This window comes from Oncorhynchus tshawytscha, linkage group LG07, assembly GCF_018296145.1.
Source record: "Oncorhynchus tshawytscha isolate Ot180627B linkage group LG07, Otsh_v2.0, whole genome shotgun sequence".
In the NCBI taxonomy this organism is placed as follows: domain Eukaryota; kingdom Metazoa; phylum Chordata; class Actinopteri; order Salmoniformes; family Salmonidae; genus Oncorhynchus; species Oncorhynchus tshawytscha.
Genome location: NC_056435.1, coordinates 37,831,496 through 37,851,152, shown reverse-complemented (window position 1 = coordinate 37,851,152; position 19,657 = coordinate 37,831,496). Strand labels below are relative to the sequence as shown.

The following is a 19,657-nucleotide window of genomic DNA, read 5'->3' as shown; positions in this document are numbered from 1 at the left end:
TTCAGTCTCGGTCCCAGCTTTGATTCACCTGTACTGACCTCGCCTTCTGGATTTTAGCGGGGTGAACAGTCCGTGGCTTGATTGGTTGAGGTCCTTGATGATCTTCTTGGCCGTCCTTTGACACCGGGTGCTGTAGACATCATGAAGGGCAGGCAGTGTGCTCCCGGTTGCCAAACCAGATGGTGATACAGCCTGTCAGGAGGCTCTCAATTGTTCATCTGTAAAGGTTTGAGGGTCTTAGATGCCAAGCCAAATTTCTTCAGCCTCCTGAGGTTGTCGAGGCGCTGTCGCCCCTTCACCACACTGTCTGTGTGGGTGGACCATTTCAGATTGTCAGTGATGTGTATGCAGAGGAACTTGAAGCTTTACACCTTCTCCACTGCGACCCCGTTGATGTGGATGGGGGTGTGCTCCCTCTGCTGTCTCCTGAAGCTCCTTAGTGTTGTTGAGGTTATTTTCCTGGCACCACTCTGCCAGGGCCCTCACCTCCCTTTAGGCTGTCTCGTCATTGTTGGTAATCAGGCCTACCACTGTTGCCATCTGCAAACTTGATGTTTGAGTTGGAGGCGTGCATGGCCACAGTCTCATGGGTAAACGGGGAATACAGGAGGGGGCTGAGCACACACCCATTTGGGGCACATGTTGAGGATCAGCGTAGTGGTGTTGCCTGGGGGGGCCCTGTCAGGAAGTCCACGACTTAGTTGCACAGAGCGGAGTTCAGACAGAGGGCCCCAAGCATAATGATGAGCTTGGAGGGTACATGGTGTTGAAGGCTGAGCTGCAATCAATGAACAGCATTCTTACAGTTATTTATCTTGTCCAGTTGGGATAGGGCAGTGTCCAATGCGATGGCATCATCCGTGGATATACTGGGGCGGTATGAAAATTGCAATGGGTCTAGGGTGTAAGGTGAAATGATCCTTAACTAGCCTCAAAGCACTTCATGACAGAAGTGAGTGCTACAGGGCAATAGTAATTTAGTTCAGTTCCCTTTGCTTTCTTGGGTACAGGAACAATGGTGGACGTCTTTAAGCAAGTGGGGACAGCAGACTGGGATAAGCAGAGATTGAATATGTCCATAAACACTCCAGCCAGCTGGTCTGCGCATGCTCTGAGACGGCATCCTTAGCCGCGTCCTGGGCCGGCATCCTTGCGAGGGTTAACACGCTTTAATGTCTTACTCAAGTCGGCAACGGAGAACGAAAGCTCAGACCTCGGGAGCGGCCCGTGTTGGCGGCACTGTGTGATCCTCATAGTGGGCGAAGTTGAAGTTTAGCTTGTCTGGGAACAAGACTGTGTCCGCGACGTGGTTGGTTTTCCTTTTATAATCCATGATTGTCTGGAGTCCCTGCCACCTACGTCTCGTCTGAGCCATTGAATTGCGACAACTTTCTCTATACTGATGTTTTGCCTGTTTGATTGCCTTACGGATAGCATAAATGGATTGCTTGTATTTGATCATATTCCCAGTCACCTTGCCGTGGTTAAATATGGTGGTTCGTCTGCAATCCATCCACGTTTTGTTAGGCTTTAAAATTGTCAGTGGGAACAACATTCCCTATACACTTCCTGATGAACTCAGTCACAGTCCATGTATATGTCAATGTTTTTCTCAGAGGCAACCTGGAACATGTCCCAGGCCGCGTGATCAAAACTTCATTAAAGCCTATTTACACAAAATACATTTTAGACCACATCTGGTCAGAATTATCAGAATGTGATTATTTTAATTACAGCTACATTTCAAGAAACAAAATGTTCTTTTATACATGCTTTACAGAATGTACAATTAAGTCAAGATGCAAAACTTCAACAAGTCAGAAAACAAGCAGCATTGTAAATATTGCCAGAGCATTACTGCTGAACTTTGGTAGAATGACAAAAACAAGATGTTCTGAAAGCAACACTAAGATGTGTTGGTAAAAAGGGAGTCATAAATGTGTGAAGGTTAAGCGATCAGCTACAATAACTACCTGCCTTAATTACCCAGCAGAGAGCGTAATCTGTGACCCCTATTTAAGCTAATATTGAATGCAGTGGCATGGGCTTGGAATGGTTTTGTACCAGATGCTTTATCAAGCAATGCCCCATGGAATGTCTAAAAGTTTGGATTCAAGCGGGAATGCGTTATGTAACAGTTAAATAAAGAGCATGTGACAAGAAACACTTATGTTTACGCAATGTGTTTTTATAGCCTACATTTTATTCTGAAGTAGCCATGCTCCATTGCCAAAATGATTCAGTGATTTTATTTGAGCAAAGGAAACAGGTAGACTTGATATAAAAGAGAACTAGTATTAAAAGCCTTTGTTTAAGCTTGTTGAAATTAGTACCAACATTTATGGCCAAATCTTTCAGCAATGTTGTGGAAACCTCCCATACCAAGTTAGGATTCACCCACGAGTAACTACAAAAATAATACTGACAGACACATATACATGCAACAAATAAAATAAAAACTTACTGCAGTTTAGGAATAAAATGATTCTGCTTAGGTCTTGAAGAACATAGTATTGAATAGATTAATGACCATATGTACACATACATATAATACATTCTTCACAGTCCAAAGGTAAAATCTGGTCAGTATCTAGGGTTGATGAAATTGGGGGTAAAGGCATATTATCCTTCTATGAATCTAAAATGGCATGCACACTGCATAATAAAACATACCACCATGAGAGGTAAGTGCCTGTAAAATAATATTTTGAGGAAAATATGATCAGTGCATATAGGTGACGAGAAACCATACCTGATGGAGTGTTTCTGAGAATGCCTGTTGAAAACCCTCTGATAGAACCATCACAAAGAGGCCACCGAAACCATGATTGTCAAATGTGCAATACCGAATATTTTCTTTGCTTTGACAGTGCGCTTTCATTAAAAAAATAGAAAAAAAATTGTTAGTACGACTGTCTCCATTTGACACACGGGAAAACAATCTGCGCTTAAGATACATTGATGAGAAGAGGGGAAAATAATATTGCATATAGACACACCATATCTGGTGTCAGTCTCTGAGTTTGTATAATAGCAGACTGTTAGTCAATACAGATGGCTAGAGGTGGGATCCATTCAGTGAGGGTCCTTCTTGACCTATAGGCCCTGTTAGGTACGTACCGCTCACTGCTGAACAAGCAACGACTGGGGTCTCTGGCCCCTCTAGTCCTGGACGAGAGAGCAGAGGTGGTCCTGGACTTGTACCTTAAATCATGAAGGCTGCTCCAACAAGTGACTGTAGAAATAATGTGGCAACTGCAAGTGTAAAGCACAACGCTCAGGAGATCTACCAACACTGCTGCCATTCCCTACTTCTGTACAGAGGACAGTGTTAGCACGTTTCAAACTTCTGATGTCTTAAAAATCAAAAAGGAAGCATCCAAAATGGCTCTTTGATGGATACATTCAGTTTCCTCTAGAGGGAGTGGGAGGAAAGGGAGGTGGAGGGAATCTGGGGGGTGTTATTCACCTGTTCTGTCACCTGTTCAGTCCCTTTTCAAATTCATAGGAACAAATTGTCTCTGCATGATTGAAAGTAATGTAAACATACAAGAAAGCATTTTTTGGCAGAAAGTGATACGTCTCTTTGGAGGTAGTGGCTGGAGCAGAGGACAAAGTGGGAGAGGATGACTGGGTGTATAGGGAAGAGGCTTTATGTGGGGGAGTGGGTGTGCTCTTGAGGCTTAGTCCTATAAGAGGCACTTATGTGGTCCTGTGTGCTCTGGGAAAAGGAGGCATCCCCCTTTCCACTCCTCTCCTCTCCACCCATGCCAACTGAGGACACGTGGGGAGTCTTGTGCACATTCACTGGCTGCTGAGACAGACCTGGTTGGGGCACTGTAGACAGGTCCTCTCCTTTGCCCCAAAACAACCTGGAGGGAACATCTGCAGGGAGACCAAACATACATTATTACTCAACAAAAAGGGTTTGCATCCATAGGAGCTCAGTTTTCTGGCACAGTCTAATCTGACTTAAAATGAATGTCTGAGGTCACTGTTAGATAACCCATCTGTGAAATCACTGTCTAAACACATCTCTGTGAACTCATTGTTGGCATGCATGCCACGGAGGTCAGAGCCTGTCTGTAGCTGGTCTCTCACCGGTGCTGTAGTGTTGTTCTGGGGGGCTGAGGGCTGTGCTCAGCCTCTTGGTGAGGTCGTGGCTGGTGAGGAAGACCGAGGAGTCCTGGTTGTTGATGAGGCTCTCCAGGGCTGTGTCCTCATGCTGGGTGTGCTGCTCCCTGTAGGACTCCTTGGGAAAGTGGGCCATGATGCCTGACAGACTCTTGTCAAGGGAGTCATCCTCAGCCAGGTAGGCATAGGGGCAGTACTCCCGGGTTCGAGAGTAGATGTTAGCGTTGTCGTAGCAATCCGAGCAGATGACCAGCGGCCCTGCACCACCTGTTGAGGACAGTCAACTATAAACTCTTACTCTGAAACAAATCCACACAATCTGATTGTGACAGACAGGCCTTTCAACAAACCGTGCTGTAAAAGTGTTGTTTCGGAGATCGAGTTTTGTTGGTTGGTTGGTTGGTTGGTTGGTTGGTTGGTTGGTTGGTTCTAATGACTAAACCCACCTGTAGGCACCCCAGCCAGTCCCTCGCGAGGCTCCCCAGGATGGAAGCTGCTCCGTCCCGTAAACAGAGAGCCCACGCGGCAGTGTAGCATCCCGTTGGCCTCAGTGTCCACCTCGCTGCCTGTGTCACCATAACACACACCTGGACAACACACAAACAGGATGGGGACTCATCTTTCTGCTCACCAGTCAGGGGTCAGTCAATCAAAATTTGAGCAAACTGTCTTTAGTGACAGAGTGCAAAAACAGAAAAAACATTAATGTCAAAGGGCCTCAGATGAATGAGACTGAATCTAGGGAGTCAGTATAGTAAGGTTACCGTCAGTGCCCTTGTGGACGTAGCCGTTAGACAGTGGTGGCATGAGCTGTTGGTGGCTCCCTGCTTCAGAGTTGCTGTATCCCTCTTGAGGCTCTGACAGTGTGCGCTGAGAGGACAGGTAGCTGGGGATGTCTGCCGGCAAGTTCAGCTCATCTGTGTTGGTGATGCTGTAGTCCTCACTCTTCCGACGCATGTGGTAGATGACGATGACCCAGACCAGCGAGGTGCCCACCACGCAGCAGACCACTACGATCACCACGATGCCCACCGTGGTCCAGCCGTCCTGGTCGTAGCCGCCGGCCGTGTCACAGTTGGGCGATGGCGACACGCTGAGGTAGATGTGGCCGCGCTCCGTGCCCAGCGTGTTGGACATGATACATGTGTACTTCCCGGTGTCCGCCGGCCCCGTGTCCACAATGATGAGCAACTGGTTGGCAGCAGCAAAGAAGTGGCGCTCGGTAAGGACCAGGGGCCCATCGTCCTTGGTCCAGTTGAGACGGGGCGCAGGGCTGCCCCCTGCGATACACTGGAGCACCGCCGTCTCCCCACGAGCTACTGTCCTGTCCTCCATGGGACGCATTAAGGACGGTGTTTCTGGGAGCAGAGAGATTTACATTATAAATTACCAATCAAATTATGAACACATGATATAAAACTGTATGTTTTGACCAGATAATTGATCATGAGATGGCAATTTACCTAGCACAGTAAGTGTAGCATTGGCTGACAGGCTTCCTGCAACATTCTGGGCGGTGCAGCTGTACACACCCATGTCCTCAGTCTTTACATTGGCAATGAAGAAGATGTCATCGTCAGGCATGACGTGCATCCTTCTCTCCCGGGCAGCAGGGAAGTCTGTGCCCCCGTCTTTCTGCCAGGCAATCTGGGGTGAGGGGTGACCCTCGGCGGCACATTCCAGTCTGGCCATGGTGCCTGTACGGATGGTCAGATCCATGGGAGTCTTCAGGAAGGATGGTAGCTCTGAGAGAGGAAAGTAAGAAAAAAAGAGTGAAGATGGCAATGCCTTGATATGGAAGCCCAACCATGCCAGCTCAAACCTGCCTACCAAGAAACAAGTCATGATAACAGTTTGTAAATGTATTTTATTTATTTTTTTACTTTGGGGAGAAAAATTTAAAGCCTCCTCACCATTGACTGTGAGCTTGGCCCGGTTGGAGTAGTTTGCACCAAAATGGTTGGAAACTACACACTGGTAGCGTCCCTCGTCTGTGAAGTTGACGTTGAGCAGGTGCAGCACGGTGGTGTAGACCAACTCTCCCTCCTGGTAGCGGGCGTAGTTCTGCACCTCTGCATCGTACAGCACCTCCCCGTCCTTCCTCCAGGCCGTGGTCATGGGGGAGTCACTGCTGCTGGACGCCAGGCAGCTCAGAGTCACATTGGTCCCACGCAGGGCGGTGGCAGTCTCAGGGTGCTCTGTGATCCGGGGTTTCGGAAAGTCATCTGTGGGAGAGTGGAGGGAGAAGGCCATGAGTTAATTAAAAAACTTCCAAGAAAGGTTGTGTGATAATTGTCCCAGTCAGTAGCTAGGTTTCCATCCGATTGGTGACAGATTATGCAGATTTTTTAATATTTGCCTGATTAAAAACTATATGCGCATTCTCCCACAAGACAACGTGTTTCCATCAAATTGCAGATAAAAGGCTGTGCGCGATAACGTAGTGCACATACAATAACATTTACAGTTACTCTGATGGTTTTATAAAGGGAATGTGCCCACTCTGGTTTTGGCAAAAAAGATCCCACTGATTTGCTGTTTCCATCAGGCCTGTTGTGAAATGTTTTATCTGACATGTACTTTACTCACATAGAAAGGTTGGATGGAAACCTGGTTAGTGAGATCTGGTCCAGACTAAATACAGCAGGGTAGGTAGCTAGGTGACTAACCACAGACGAGCTCCTCCAGGCTGACAGACACAACGTTGCGGCCCAGCAGGCTGGCAGGGTGGGCACACATGACTGAGACAGACTGCAGGAAGTGGTTGTCAGTCAACCACGGGCCCAGCCACTGCAGCTGGCAGTCACAAAGCAGGCTGCTAGTGTTCAGGACACTGAGGACAGGACATACAGCCACAATATTATGAAATTATTCAAGCATTCTTCAATTTCTAAATATTGTAGCCTCTGCTACAAGGACTCAAGACCACCACCTCAGACATTAGTAGGTCCTACTTACAACACTTTCAGCTTCATGTGAGACAAAGAATCAGGGTGGATGGACATGATCCCATTCTTGCTCAGGTCTCTGTTGGCAAAAATAAATATGAATGAAGTGCTGCGCTAGCATCATGACATTATCATTGGTTTCCTATGATACTAGCACAATAAAACCGCTGCACTGGGGTAATCAGAACCATCTCCTGTCTCGGGCTTGAAGTGATAGCTGCTGAATCGTCTGTTAATGGAGACCAACCATCTCAGAGTGGGTTTGCTGTAGTGGTACTTACAGGTGCTCAAGCGCCTCCAGACCCTCAAAGGCCTTCTTTGTGATAGATTTGATCTTGTTCTGCTGGAGAATCCTGGGGGATAAATGCTCAGATGAAATTTGCCTACAAATATTCTGCTGATATCAGTATCCATAGCAACAAAATACATATTTTGCAGAATGCCCTTGCCCTTACAAGGTGTTCAGCTTCTTCATTCCAACAAACACACCAATGGAGTCCTCAATGGCCCAAGAGATCTCATTATCCCGTATGTCTCTGAAATGCAAACAGAAATACAGTATGTAAGAAAAAAAATAACTTTCCCCAGAATCAGAAGCACAAAGCTCACTGAGCCTCTTTGCTTGGTGAGAGAAAATAAGTTAATTTCTGCTCTGTACGTCTAAGCCAATTTGATTAATTTGGCAAATGTGAAGCGGCATACTTTACAGAGTGTCATAGCTCAGTGCTCCTGCAGTTCTGATGAGGGGATTAATTGGCTGCGTTTAGCATTTAACGGTTCACGGGTCCTTCTAAAACCCGCAGAGGGCTTGTGGACAGGTCATGGGCGCTTTTGTTTCTCCTTCCTCATGCCTGGGTGGCTCTCAAAAGGGCCTTAACCCTCTAATTCCCCCTGCCACATAGGGCCCAGGGAGGTGTGCTGAACCCAAGCCCTGACCTCCCTCTCTTTGCAGCTCAATGCCTTCTTGGAACTCAGCACATCAATTGTGTTAGTGCCCCTTCTCTTCCCAGAGTGATTTTTCAAAGTATTTGGTTAATTGAGCCAATCTACTGGCTGGAGGCTACATTCACTATTTATTTTGTACTCAACATTATTCTTCCTGTCTCAGAGGTCTTTAAAAACAATTGAGTTGTCTATGTTTGTCATTATTGCATTATTCACTACACAGTCCAACTAAGCAATGGAGAGAGTGGTTCTATACTACATGACGATGAGAACATAAAGGTGCTAGTTACTATACTACAGTTTAGTGGTCTACCATACAACAGTCTAATAAACAAAACAAAGCCAGGACAAATCAACAAATGTTTTTAAAAAATACACAAACCTACTGTTTGCAGCCTTCATCAGAATGCAGAGGTGCCAAAAACATGTTAGTGTTTATTGTGTTATGTGAATGCATAATGAGTGAATGAAAGGCACAGGTTTCTAAGAGTGAGGTGTGACATCCTTACAGTGAGCGCAGATTGGCCAGGCTGCTGAAGACTCCCTCTCCCAGGTGGCTGACCGAGTTATCTCCCAGATTCAGGTTCTCCAGAAGACCCAGTCCACTGAACGCTGTCTCCTCCAGCCGGGTCAGGTGGTTGAAGGACAGATCTCTAAGGAGGACATCCACAGGAGACAAGCTTGGACAAAAGTCTTGTGCAATCACACTTTACCAAAACATCCTGGACCCTTAAGAATCAGCATGAATACATGTGAAACATAAAATGATCTGCAATACACCCTCCCCAAGTCCCAACTAGATATTGGTCCTTCAGCTTCATAAAAGGGGTCAAATGGCTCTTATGCAAAAAATGTGCAGATGCACTCCCATGGGGATGGGGTTAGGTAGAGAACACTCACAGTTCCTCCAGCTTTTGGCAGAACTCCCAGGCGTCTGGTCGGATGATGCCGATGGCGTTCTGGCTGAACCGCAGCACACGCAGCATGTGCAGGCCATACAGCCAGCCTTTGTTGACCTCCGTCAAGTTGTTGTGCTCCAGCTCTCTGAATACATTAGAAAACAAAGGATTGGGTAATAAAAAGACAGGGTTTCACAACTCCTAGTCCTACATGCATATAAACACATACTGTAATGATCGTTCTAATAGAAGACAATCACGAAAAATAACTCACAGCTCCTCCATGTTGTTGAGCCCAAAGAAAGCACCATCCATCAGCTTAGTTATGCCATTCCGCTGCATCTTCAGTGATTTCAGTAAGTCCATCCCTTTGAAGGTCAGACTGTCCACTATCTTGATCTTGTTGCGCTTTAATTCCCTAGGGTAGTCAGACAGGCAGTTTAGAACCATTTGTTTTAACTACTTGAAAGTAGTGCAACATCGAATCTGTGAAATCTAAAAATTCAGTCATGAATGCAAACTTTTGAAAATAAATATTTAACTGCTCATAATTACTACGGTAATGGATTGACTAAAGATAAAAATTAACTTACAGAAACTGCAGCTGGGGAAGCCTGAATACTTTGCATGGCAGCAGTGTTATTCTGTTCCTGTTCAGCTTCAGGACCAGCAGGGAACTAGAGATGTTGTCAAAGCAGCCAGGTTCAAGGACACTGATCTTGTTATTGCTTAAATTCCTGGGAGATGCAGAAACACAAAATTAACAACCCAATGACAACAAGTACAGTAGAATGCCCTTCTGGGTAATGGCCAAAGACTGGGTTATGACTTTAATGACCAGCTCTTCCCTCATTAGAACTAGTTTACTATAGTTGGAAAACAATGCTACAGGCAGGACCCACAAGTATTTCAGCTGCATTGGTGGGAAGGCTCCAGCCTTGATCTCTGAGATAGAGTTAGATGACAGATCAAGTGTCTCCAGGGAGATGTACAGCTGCAGCTGATGCATCCACAGTTCTGAGATCAGGTTGTGGACCCTGTGCACAATGATCAGTAATGTACATAATTATCAACATGGATCTACATGACACCATCAATGTGAACATGTGATGACCCAAATAAACCTTAGCTATGACTAAGGCCGGGAAGACAAGTGATTCCTTTCTTTAACACTTCTCTATCATGCTACAGGACATTTAGGAATCACATTGGTTATTGCACAACATGCAAGACTTAGAGGATACATTTGTTTTGACTTACAATAAGAGTGTTGTGATGTTTGAGGTAACTTCTCCAAGGTATGGCACAGTTGTCAGATCATTGTGATTCATAGTGCTGAAAAGGAGATAGCATTATTTATTACATAAAGTTACAGGAGAATTCCATTGCCACCTTTCAGGTAGTCCACTACAATGGATGTAGCATTTGTTTTTGCATCTTTACAAGAAAAACTCAAATGATCACATCCAGATACTAGTATCTAGTGAGTTAAACAACTGACATAGACTTAGCTCGCAAGCTAACAAGGCCAGGTGGCTTGCTAAGGTAAGGAGCCACCACAGAGAACATGGGAAACCCACTGTTGCTTGTCAACAAATGTGTTAGCTAAGGCGTTAGCTAGCCGTAGTAGCTAACTAGGCTAGCTACTTACAGATGAGTAATCCCGTGAGGTGGATCCAGAGGGGCCGAGGACAACCTTTTCCTATTGCAATCCAGGATTTGGATTTCGTCTGATCCCCTCATACAAGAGCACGGAGCAGGGCAGGAATCCACTTCCCAGCAGGCACTCAAACTCAACAACAAAAAGAGGGCCGGGGGTCTGGGCCAGGCTTCCGCCATTTTAAAAGTCTAGCTAGCTAACTATCAATGCCTACAGTACTGTAGCTAGCTACTTTACGTGGCTCGTTTCTGACAATTATGAAATATGTCTCAACAACAATACCAACCGATTCCTATAACTTGATATTAATAAAATAACCCCCCGCTTTCACGACTTGGGAAACCCATTTGTCGCATCACATCGGGAAAGTCTTTCTTCCAACTTGCGCAATGCATCCCACGTCCTACCACCGATTTTTCCCTTCTTTCCCCTTCGAATTTCCTTCCGCTTCCAATCTCAACACAACTCCTAGCTAGCTTTCGTCAAGTAACCAAGACCGTCGATGTTTCCACGGACCAAGTTTTAATTTGACTTCGTATCAAACGTATTTGGATCGTCCAAAGTGTTCTAGCTAATTTACCACAATTAATCGCTAGCTACCAAGTAGAACAACAAAGGCGTCTTGCGTTCCGTCGTCACTAGTTACCACAGCCACAAAGTCATAACTATCGTCTTCTTCTTCTATGATATTATGGTCCGCAAACAATCGTTTAAGTGCATGCCGCCACCTACTGTGCTGGAATGTACGATCAATCATGATCTACCCAATTCTGTACTACCATGAACATAAAATAAAAAACGAATAAATCCCTACTAACTTCTACCACCCCCCCCCATCCCCACCTACCCCATTAATTAAACGTAGTCTATATCATGCTCAAACAATCCACCCTTAGGATTGTTCAGCATATCAACAACCATTTCAACAGTAGCATCTGATACCCCCAATATCTCTTTTGCCATCTCTACAATAACCTTCAACCTGCCATTTCTGCTTGCCACAACCCGAGTAGTATTGATAACCTTACCAATAAAAGCTATGAAGTCCACTTTATTAAGTGTCCTTTGACACCACACATTCATGAGTCAATATTTCTGAGCAGGCCTCCAAACCATGCCAGGACCAGCAGAAACATCATCCCAGACATTAAGCCCACTTACCACAGGGGTAGCCATAGAAGCACCATCATTCCACACTGTAGTTCCACCGATCTGTCTTACAGCCTCTAGATACGATACATCATGACTAATTCTATATCGCTGAGCCTCTCTCTGCTCCTGGCATCCACCAAATGATGCACGGTGTTCCCCCCACAATTACAACACATTCACCGTAATCAAGTTCCCCTCCACACTTGGCTCATCTTTTCCTTCCTTTACATTGAACAGCTACATGTCCCATGCTTTGGCATTTAAAACCCTGCAATGAGGATGGGACAAATTCTCTGACATTGAAACTAAGGAATTCTATATGTACTTTCCCAGGCATAACCTTCTCAAACCTCAGAAGCACTGATACGCTTTCACTTCTTTGACCTTATTTTCGACTGATCAACCTTTTGGCCTCATTTCTCTTCCCCCCTTCACATTTTCTTTTAATATCATCTATTTACATAGATATTTGGACCCCAGCAATGACTCCCCCCAATCTAGCATAAGCACCAGGGACATGGCTTTAAATCTTCTTCCCATTAAGCTTTTCCATTTTCAGAATCTTCTCTTGCTGAGCCTGGCTACCACAAAATATGAACAATCTACCATTTCCAATTAACCAAGCTAATTTCCTTTCACCTACCTCTTTCTCTAGGGCAAGGTCATAACTATGGCTAAACCCCACCTATTTCTGCAATATTTAAAACCTAACCTTATCCCCAATCTTAACCACACTGATAACCTTATACCCAACTTTAAATTAAGACACGTGTGGCTGTTTTATGAATATCTGGGAATCTGGGAAATCTGGGAATATTTAGCCATGGAAACATTTCTGGTTGGTCTAAAATGTAAAACAGTTAAGAAGGGAGACTTAATATGGGATTGAGTGAAGTAGCAGCAAATATGTTGAATGAGCAACTAATGAGCATGGAGAGCCTCACACATTTGCCGAAATGACCTTATATCTTTCAGTCTAATATGGCTATTTACCTTTGTAGCTCTTCATTAGAAGCACACTTTTTGTACGTTTACTGAACAAAAATATGAACGCAACATGTAAAGTGTTGGTCCTATGTTTCATTAGCTGAAAAGATCCCATGTTCTTTACACAAAAAAAGCTTATTTCTCTCAAATGTTGTGCACAAATGTGTTTACATCCCTGTTAGTAAGCATTTCTCTTTTGCCAAGATAATCCATCCACTTGACAGATTTGGCATATCAAGGAGTTGATGATCATTACACAGGTGCACCTTGTGCTGGGGACAATAAAAGTCCATGTGCAATTTTGTCACACAACACAATGCCACAGGCGTCTCAAGTTTTGAGGGAGCATGCAGTTGGTATGCTAACTGCATGAATGTCCACCAGAGCTATTGCCAGAGAATTTATGTTAATTTCTCTACCATACGCCGCCTCAAAGGTCGTTTTAGAGACTTTGGCAGTACGTCCAACTGGCCTCACAACCGCAAACCTTGTGTAACCACACCAGCCCAGGACCTCCACATAAGGCTTCTTTACCTGTGGAATGGTCTAAGACGAGCCACCCGGACAGCTGATAAAAGAATTTCTGCACAAACTGTCAGAAACTGTCCCAGGGAAGTTTGATCATATGACCCACTGAAGAGATGAGTCTTCAGTAAAGACTTATAGGTTGAGACCGAGTTTGCGTCTCTGACATGGGTAGGCAGACCGTTCCATAAAAATGGAGCTCTATAGGAGAAAGCCCTGCCTCCAGCTGTTTGCTTAGAAATTCTAGGGACAATTAGGAGGCCTGCGTCTTGTGACCGTAGCGTACGTGTAGGTATGTACGGCAGGACCAAATCAGAGAGATAGGTAGGAGCAAGCCCATATAATGCTTTGCAGGTTAGCAGTAAAACCTTGAAATCAGCCCTTGCTTTGACAGGAAGCCAGTGTAGGTAGGCTAGCACTGGAGTAATATGATCACATTTTTGGGTTCTAGTCAGGATTCTAGCAGCCGTATTTAGCACTAACTGAAGTTTATTTAGTGCTTTATCCGGGTAGCCGGAAAGTAGAGCATTGCAGTAGTCTAACCTAGAAGTGACAAAAGCATGGATTAATTTTTCTGCATCATTTTTGGACGGAAAGTTTCTGATTTTTGCAATGTTACGTAGATGGAAAAAAGCTGTCCTTGAAATCGTCTTGATATGTTCTTCAAAAGAGAGATCAGGGTCCAGAAAAATGCTGAGGTCCTTCACAGTTTCATTTGAGATGACTGTACAACCATTAAGATTAATTGTCAGATTCAACAGAAGATCTCTTTGTTTCTTGGGACCTAGAACAAGCATCTCTGTTTTGTCCGAGTTTAAAAGTAAAAAGTTTGCAGCCATCCACTTCCTTATGTCTGAAACACATGCTTCTAGCGAGGGCAATTTTGGGGCTTCACCATGTTTCATTGAAATGTACAGCTGTGTGTCATCCACATAGCAGTGAAAGTTAACATTATGTTTTCGAATGACAGCCCCAAGAGGTAAAATATATAGTGAAAACAATAGTGGTCCTAAAACGGAACCTTGAGGAACATCGAAATTTACAGTTGATTTGTCAGAGGACAAACCATTCACAGAGACAAACTGATATCTTTCCGACAGATAAGATCTAAACCAGGCCAGAACTTGTCCGTGTAGACCAATTTGGGTTTCCAATCTCTCCAAAAGAATGTGGTGATCGATGGTATGAAAAGCAGCACTAAGGTCTAGGAGCACGAGGACAGATGCAGAGCCTCGGTCTGATGCCATTAAAAGGTTATTTACCACCTTCACAAGTGCAGTCTCAGTGCTATGATGGGGTCTAAAACCAGACTGAAGCATTTCGTATACATTGTTTGTCTTCAGGAAGGCAGTGAGTTGCTGCGCAACAGCCTTTTCAAACATTTTTGAGAGGAATGGAAGATTCGATATAGGCCGATAGTTTTTTATATTTTCTGGGTCAAGGTTTGGCTTTTTCAAGAGAGGCTTTATTACTGCCACTTTTAGTGAGTTTGGTACACATCCGTTGGATAGAGAGCCGTTTATTATGTTCAACATAGGAGGGCCAAGCACAGGAAGCAGCTCTTTCAGTAGTTTAGTTGGAATAGGGTCCAGTATGCAGCTTGAAGGTTTAGAGGCCATGATTATTTTCATCATTGTGTCAAGAGATATAGTACTAAAACACTTGAGCGTCTCTCTTGATCCTAGGTCCTGGCAGAGTTGTGCAGACTCAGGACAACTGAGCTTTGAAGGAATACGCAGATTTAAAGAGGAGTCTGTAATTTGCTTTCTAATAGTCATGATCTTTTCCTCAAAGAAGTTCATGAATTTATCACTGCTAAAGTGAAAGCCATCCTCTCTTGGGGAATGCTGCTTTTTAGTTAGCTTTGCGACAGTATCAAAAAGGAATTTCAGATTGTTCTTATTTTCCTCAAAAATAGGATGATCGAGCAGCAGTAAGGGCTCTTCGGTATTGCACGGTACTGTCTTTCCAAGCTAGTCAGAAGACTTCCAGTTTGGTGTGGCGGCATTTCCGTTCCAATTTTCTGGAAGCTTGCTTCAGAGCTCGGGTATTTTCTATGTACCAGGGAGCTAGTTTCTTATGAGAAATGTTTTTAGTTTTTAGGGGTGCAACTGCATCTAGGGTATTGCGCAAGGTTAAATTGAGTTCCTCAGTTAGGTGGTTAACTGATTTTTGTCCTCTGGCGTCCTTGGGTAGACAGAGGGAATCTGGAAGGACATCAAGGAATCGTTGTGTTGTCTGTGAATTTATAGCATGACTTTTGATGTTCCTTGGTTGGGGTCTGAGCAGATTATTTGTTGCAATTGCAAACATAATAAAATGGTGGTCCGATAGTCCAGGATTATGAGGAAAAACATTAAGATCCACAACATTTATTCCATGGGACAAAACTAGGTCCAGAGTATGACTGTGACAGTGAGTGGGTCCAGAGACATGTTGGACAAAACCCACTGAGTCGATGATGGCACTGAAAGCCTTTTGGAGTGGGTCTGTGGACTTTTCCATGTGAATATTAAAGTCACCAAAGATTTCAACTGTGACAACAGATGGCAGACATCGTGTATGGCGTTGTGTGTGCACGAGCGGTTTGCTGATGTCAACATTGTGAACAGAGTGCCCCATGGTGGTGGTTGGGTTATGGTATGGGCAGTCATAAGCTACGAACTCAATTGCATTTCATTGATTGCAATTTGAATGTGCAGAGATACCGTGATGAGATCCTAAGCCACCTTATGTTTCAGCATGATAATGCACAGCCCCATTGCACAAAGATCTGTACACAATTCCTGGAAGCTGAACATGTTCCAGTTCTCCATGGCCTGCATACTTACCAGACATGTCACCCATTGAGCATGTTTGGGATGCTCTGGATCGACATGTACAACAGCACTTTCCAGTTCCCGCCAATATCCAGGCTGCATCAAATCCGGCCGTGATTGGGAGTCCCATGGAGCGGAGTAAAATTGGCCCAGGGTTGTTCCGGGTTTGGCCGGGGTAGGCCGTCATTGTAAATAAAAAACTCAACTCGTCGTGTTTGGAGGACAAAGAATGCTGAGTTGCATCCAAAGAACACCATACTTACTGTGAAGCATGGGGGTGGAAACATCATGCTTTGGGGCTGTTTTTCTGCAAAGGGACCAGGACGACTGATCCGTGTAAAGGAAAGAATGAATGGGGCCATGTATCGTGAGATTTTGAGTGAAAACCACCTTCCATCAGCAAGGGCATTGAAGATGAAACGTGGCTGAGTCTTTAAGCATGACAATGATCACCAACACACTGCCCGGGCAACGAAGGAGTGGCTTCGTAAGAAGCATTTCAAGGTCCTGGAGTGGCCTAGCCAGTCTCCAGATCTCAACCCTATAGAAAATCTTTGGAGCGAGTTGAAAGTCCGTGTTGCCCAGCAACAGCCCCAAAACATCACTGCTCTAGAGGAGATCTGCATGGAGGAATGGGCCAAAATACCAGCAACAGTGTGTGAAAACCTTGTGAAGACTTACAGAAAATGTTTGACCTCTGTCATTGCCAACAAAGGGTATATAACAAAGTATTGAGATAAACTTTTGTTATTGACCAAATACAGTGCCTTGCGAAAGTATTCGGCCCCCTTGAACTTTGCGACCTTTTGCCACATTTCAGGCTTCAAACATAAAGATATAAAATTGTATTTTTTTGTGAAGAATCAACAACAAGTGGGACACAATCATGAAGTGGAACAACATTTATTGGATATTTCAAACTTTTTTAACAAATCAAAAACTGAAAAATTGGACGTGCAAAATTATTCAGCCCCTTTACTTTCAGTGCAGCAAACTCTCTCCAGAAGTTCAGTGAGGATCTCTGAATGATCCAATGTTGACCTAAATGACTAATGATGATAAATACAATCCACCTGTGTGTAATCAAGTCTCCGTATAAATGCACCTGCACTGTGATAGTCTCAGAGGTCAGTTAAAAGTGCAGAGAGCATCATGAAGAACAAGGAACACACCAGGCAGGTCCGAGATACTGTTGTGAAGAAGTTTAAAGCCGGATTTGGATACAAAAAGATTTCCCAAGCTTTAAACATCCCAAGGAGCACTGTGCAAGCGATAATATTGAAATGGAAGGAGTATCAGACCACTGCAAATCTACCAAGACCTGGCCGTCCCTCTAAACTTTCAGCTCATACAAGGAGAAGACTGATCAGAGATGCAGCCAAGAGGCCCATGATCACTCTGGATGAACTGCAGAGATCTACAGCTGAGGTGGGAGACTCTGTCCATAGGACAACAATCAGTCGTATATTGCACAAATCTGGCCTTTATGGAAGAGTGGCAAGAAGAAAGCCATTTCTTAAAGATATCCATAAAAAGTGTTGTTTAAAGTTTGCCACAAGCCACCTGGGAGACACACCAAACATGTGGAAGAAGGTGCTCTGGTCAGATGAAACCAAAATTGAACTTTTTGGCAACAATGCAAAACGTTATGTTTGGCGTAAAAGCAACACAGCTCATCACCCTGAACACACCATCCCCACTGTCAAACATGGTGGTGGCAGCATCATGGTTTGGGCCTGCTTATCTTCAGCAGGGACAGGGAAGATGGTTAAAATTGATGGGAAGATGGATGGAGCCAAATACAGGACCATTCTGGAAGAAAACCTGATGGAGTCTGCAAAAGACCTGAGACTGGGACGGAGATTTGTCTTCCAACAAGACAATGATCCAAAACATAAAGGAAAATCTACAATGGAATGGTTCAAAAATAAACATATCCAGGTGTTAGAATGGCCAAGTCAAAGTCCAGACCTGAATCCAATCGAGAATCTGTGGAAAGAACTGAAAACTGCTGTTCACAAATGCTCTCCATCCAACCTCACTGAGCTCGAGCTGTTTTGCAAGGAGGAATGGGAAAACATTTCAGTCTCTCGATGTGCAAAACTGATAGAGACATACCCCAAGCGACTTACAGCTGTAATCACAGCAAAAGGTGGCGCTACAAAGTATTAACTTAAGGGGGCTGAATAATTTTGCACGGCCAATTTTTCAGTTTTTGATTTGTTAAAAAAGTTTGAAATATCCAATAAATGTCGTTCCACTTCATAATTGTGTCCCACTTGTTGTTGATTCTTCACAAAAAAATACAGTTTTATATCTTTATGTTTGAAGCCTGAAATGTGGCAAAAGGTCGCAAAGTTCAAGGGGGCCGAATACTTTCGCAAGGCACTGTATTTGGTCAATAACAAAAGTTTATCTTAAGTTTAACTGTTAGGCTATAACTGTCCTCTCCAAGTTCAGCTGGAATTTAGCCCGAAAGGATTTAACAAATGTGATTGGTTGATGATTTGACATTGGCCTATGTCTAGTCTTACGCTGTGCAGAATATCAGATCTCAACAACAATTGGAGAAGTGTTTAACATCACCACTACCACATCCTTTTGATATAGCCTATATCTTGTCATGTGCAACTTGACTGCAAAAGAGATTGTCATCAAATTCTCATCAAATGAATAGGATCAATGGAGACACTCAAGTTTTTTTAATCCTGTATCTCTTGACACATTCACTAAAATAGTCATGGCCTCTAAACCTTCCAGCTGTCTACCCTATTCCAACTAAACTACTGAAAGAGCTACTTCCTGTGCTTGACCTTCCTATGTTGAACATAATAAATGTCTCCCTATCCTGTGGATGTGTACCAAACTCACTCAAAGTGGCAGTAATAAAGCCTCTCTTGAAAAAGTACAAACTTGACAGGGAAAATTTGAAGAACTATTGGCCTATATCGAATCTCTCTTTCCTCTCATTTTTTGTTGTTGAAAAAGCTGTTGCTCAGCAACTCACTGGCTTCCAAAGACAAATCATGTATATGAAATGCTCCAGTCTGGTTTTGGACCTCATCATAGTACTAAGAACACACTCGTCAAGGTTTTAAATGACTTTTTAATGGCGTCTGACCAACGCTCTGCAATTGTCCTCATCCTGCTCCTAGACCTTAGTGGCGCTTTCGACACCATCAAACAACAAATTATTTTGGAGAGATTGGAAACACTAATTGGTCTACTCGGACAAGTTCTTGCCTGGATTTGACCTTATCTGTTGGAAAGATATCAGTTAGTCTCTGTTGGTGTGTCCTCTGACAAATCAATGGTATGTTTCAAGTTCCTCCGTTCTAGGACCACTAGTGTTTTCACTATATAGGCTACCTCTTGGTGATGTCATTCAGAAACACAATGTAAACTTTCACTGCTATGCAGACGACACACAGTTGTACATTTCGATGAAACCTTCTGAAGCCCCAAAATTGCCTAACCTGGAAGCCTGTATTTCAGACATAAGGAAGTGGATGGTGGCAAATGGTTTACATTTAAACTCTGATAAAACAGAGATGCTAGTTCTAGGTCCCAAGAAACAAAGAGATCTGC

The 19,657-nt window shown here is 44.1% G+C and overlaps 1 protein-coding gene across 1 annotated transcript; it reads right to left on the bottom strand.

Moving 5' to 3' along the window:
* Positions 1–1,701: 1,701 nt before the first annotated feature.
* On the bottom strand, positions 1,702–11,246 carry lrig2 (leucine-rich repeats and immunoglobulin-like domains 2). The gene is made up of 17 exons (XM_024427071.2): positions 10,578–11,246; positions 10,187–10,261; positions 9,829–9,963; positions 9,520–9,663; positions 9,201–9,344; positions 8,928–9,071; positions 8,537–8,680; positions 7,538–7,618; positions 7,364–7,435; positions 7,093–7,161; positions 6,804–6,967; positions 6,048–6,359; positions 5,598–5,879; positions 4,899–5,492; positions 4,581–4,721; positions 4,102–4,401; positions 1,702–3,885 (listed from the first exon to the last, which is right to left on the bottom strand). The coding sequence occupies exons 1-17, from the start codon at positions 10,763–10,765 to the stop codon at positions 3,653–3,655; spliced, it is 3,222 nt and encodes a 1,073-aa protein (XP_024282839.1). The 5' UTR covers positions 10,766–11,246; the 3' UTR covers positions 1,702–3,652.
* Between the last annotated feature and the right edge of the window lie 8,411 nt (positions 11,247–19,657).

Coding starts and splice junctions, on each gene's coding strand:
- lrig2 (XM_024427071.2), bottom strand. CDS start 10,765: ATGGCGGAAGCCTGGCCCAGACCCCCGGCCCTCTTTTTGTTGTTGAGT. Junction 7,162..7,363: donor CTGGAGGCGCTTGAGCACCT/GTAAGTACCACT, acceptor TTTTGCCAACAG/AGACCTGAGCAAGAATGGGA. Junction 5,493..5,597: donor TGCTACACTTACTGTGCTAG/GTAAATTGCCAT, acceptor CTCTGCTCCCAG/AAACACCGTCCTTAATGCGT.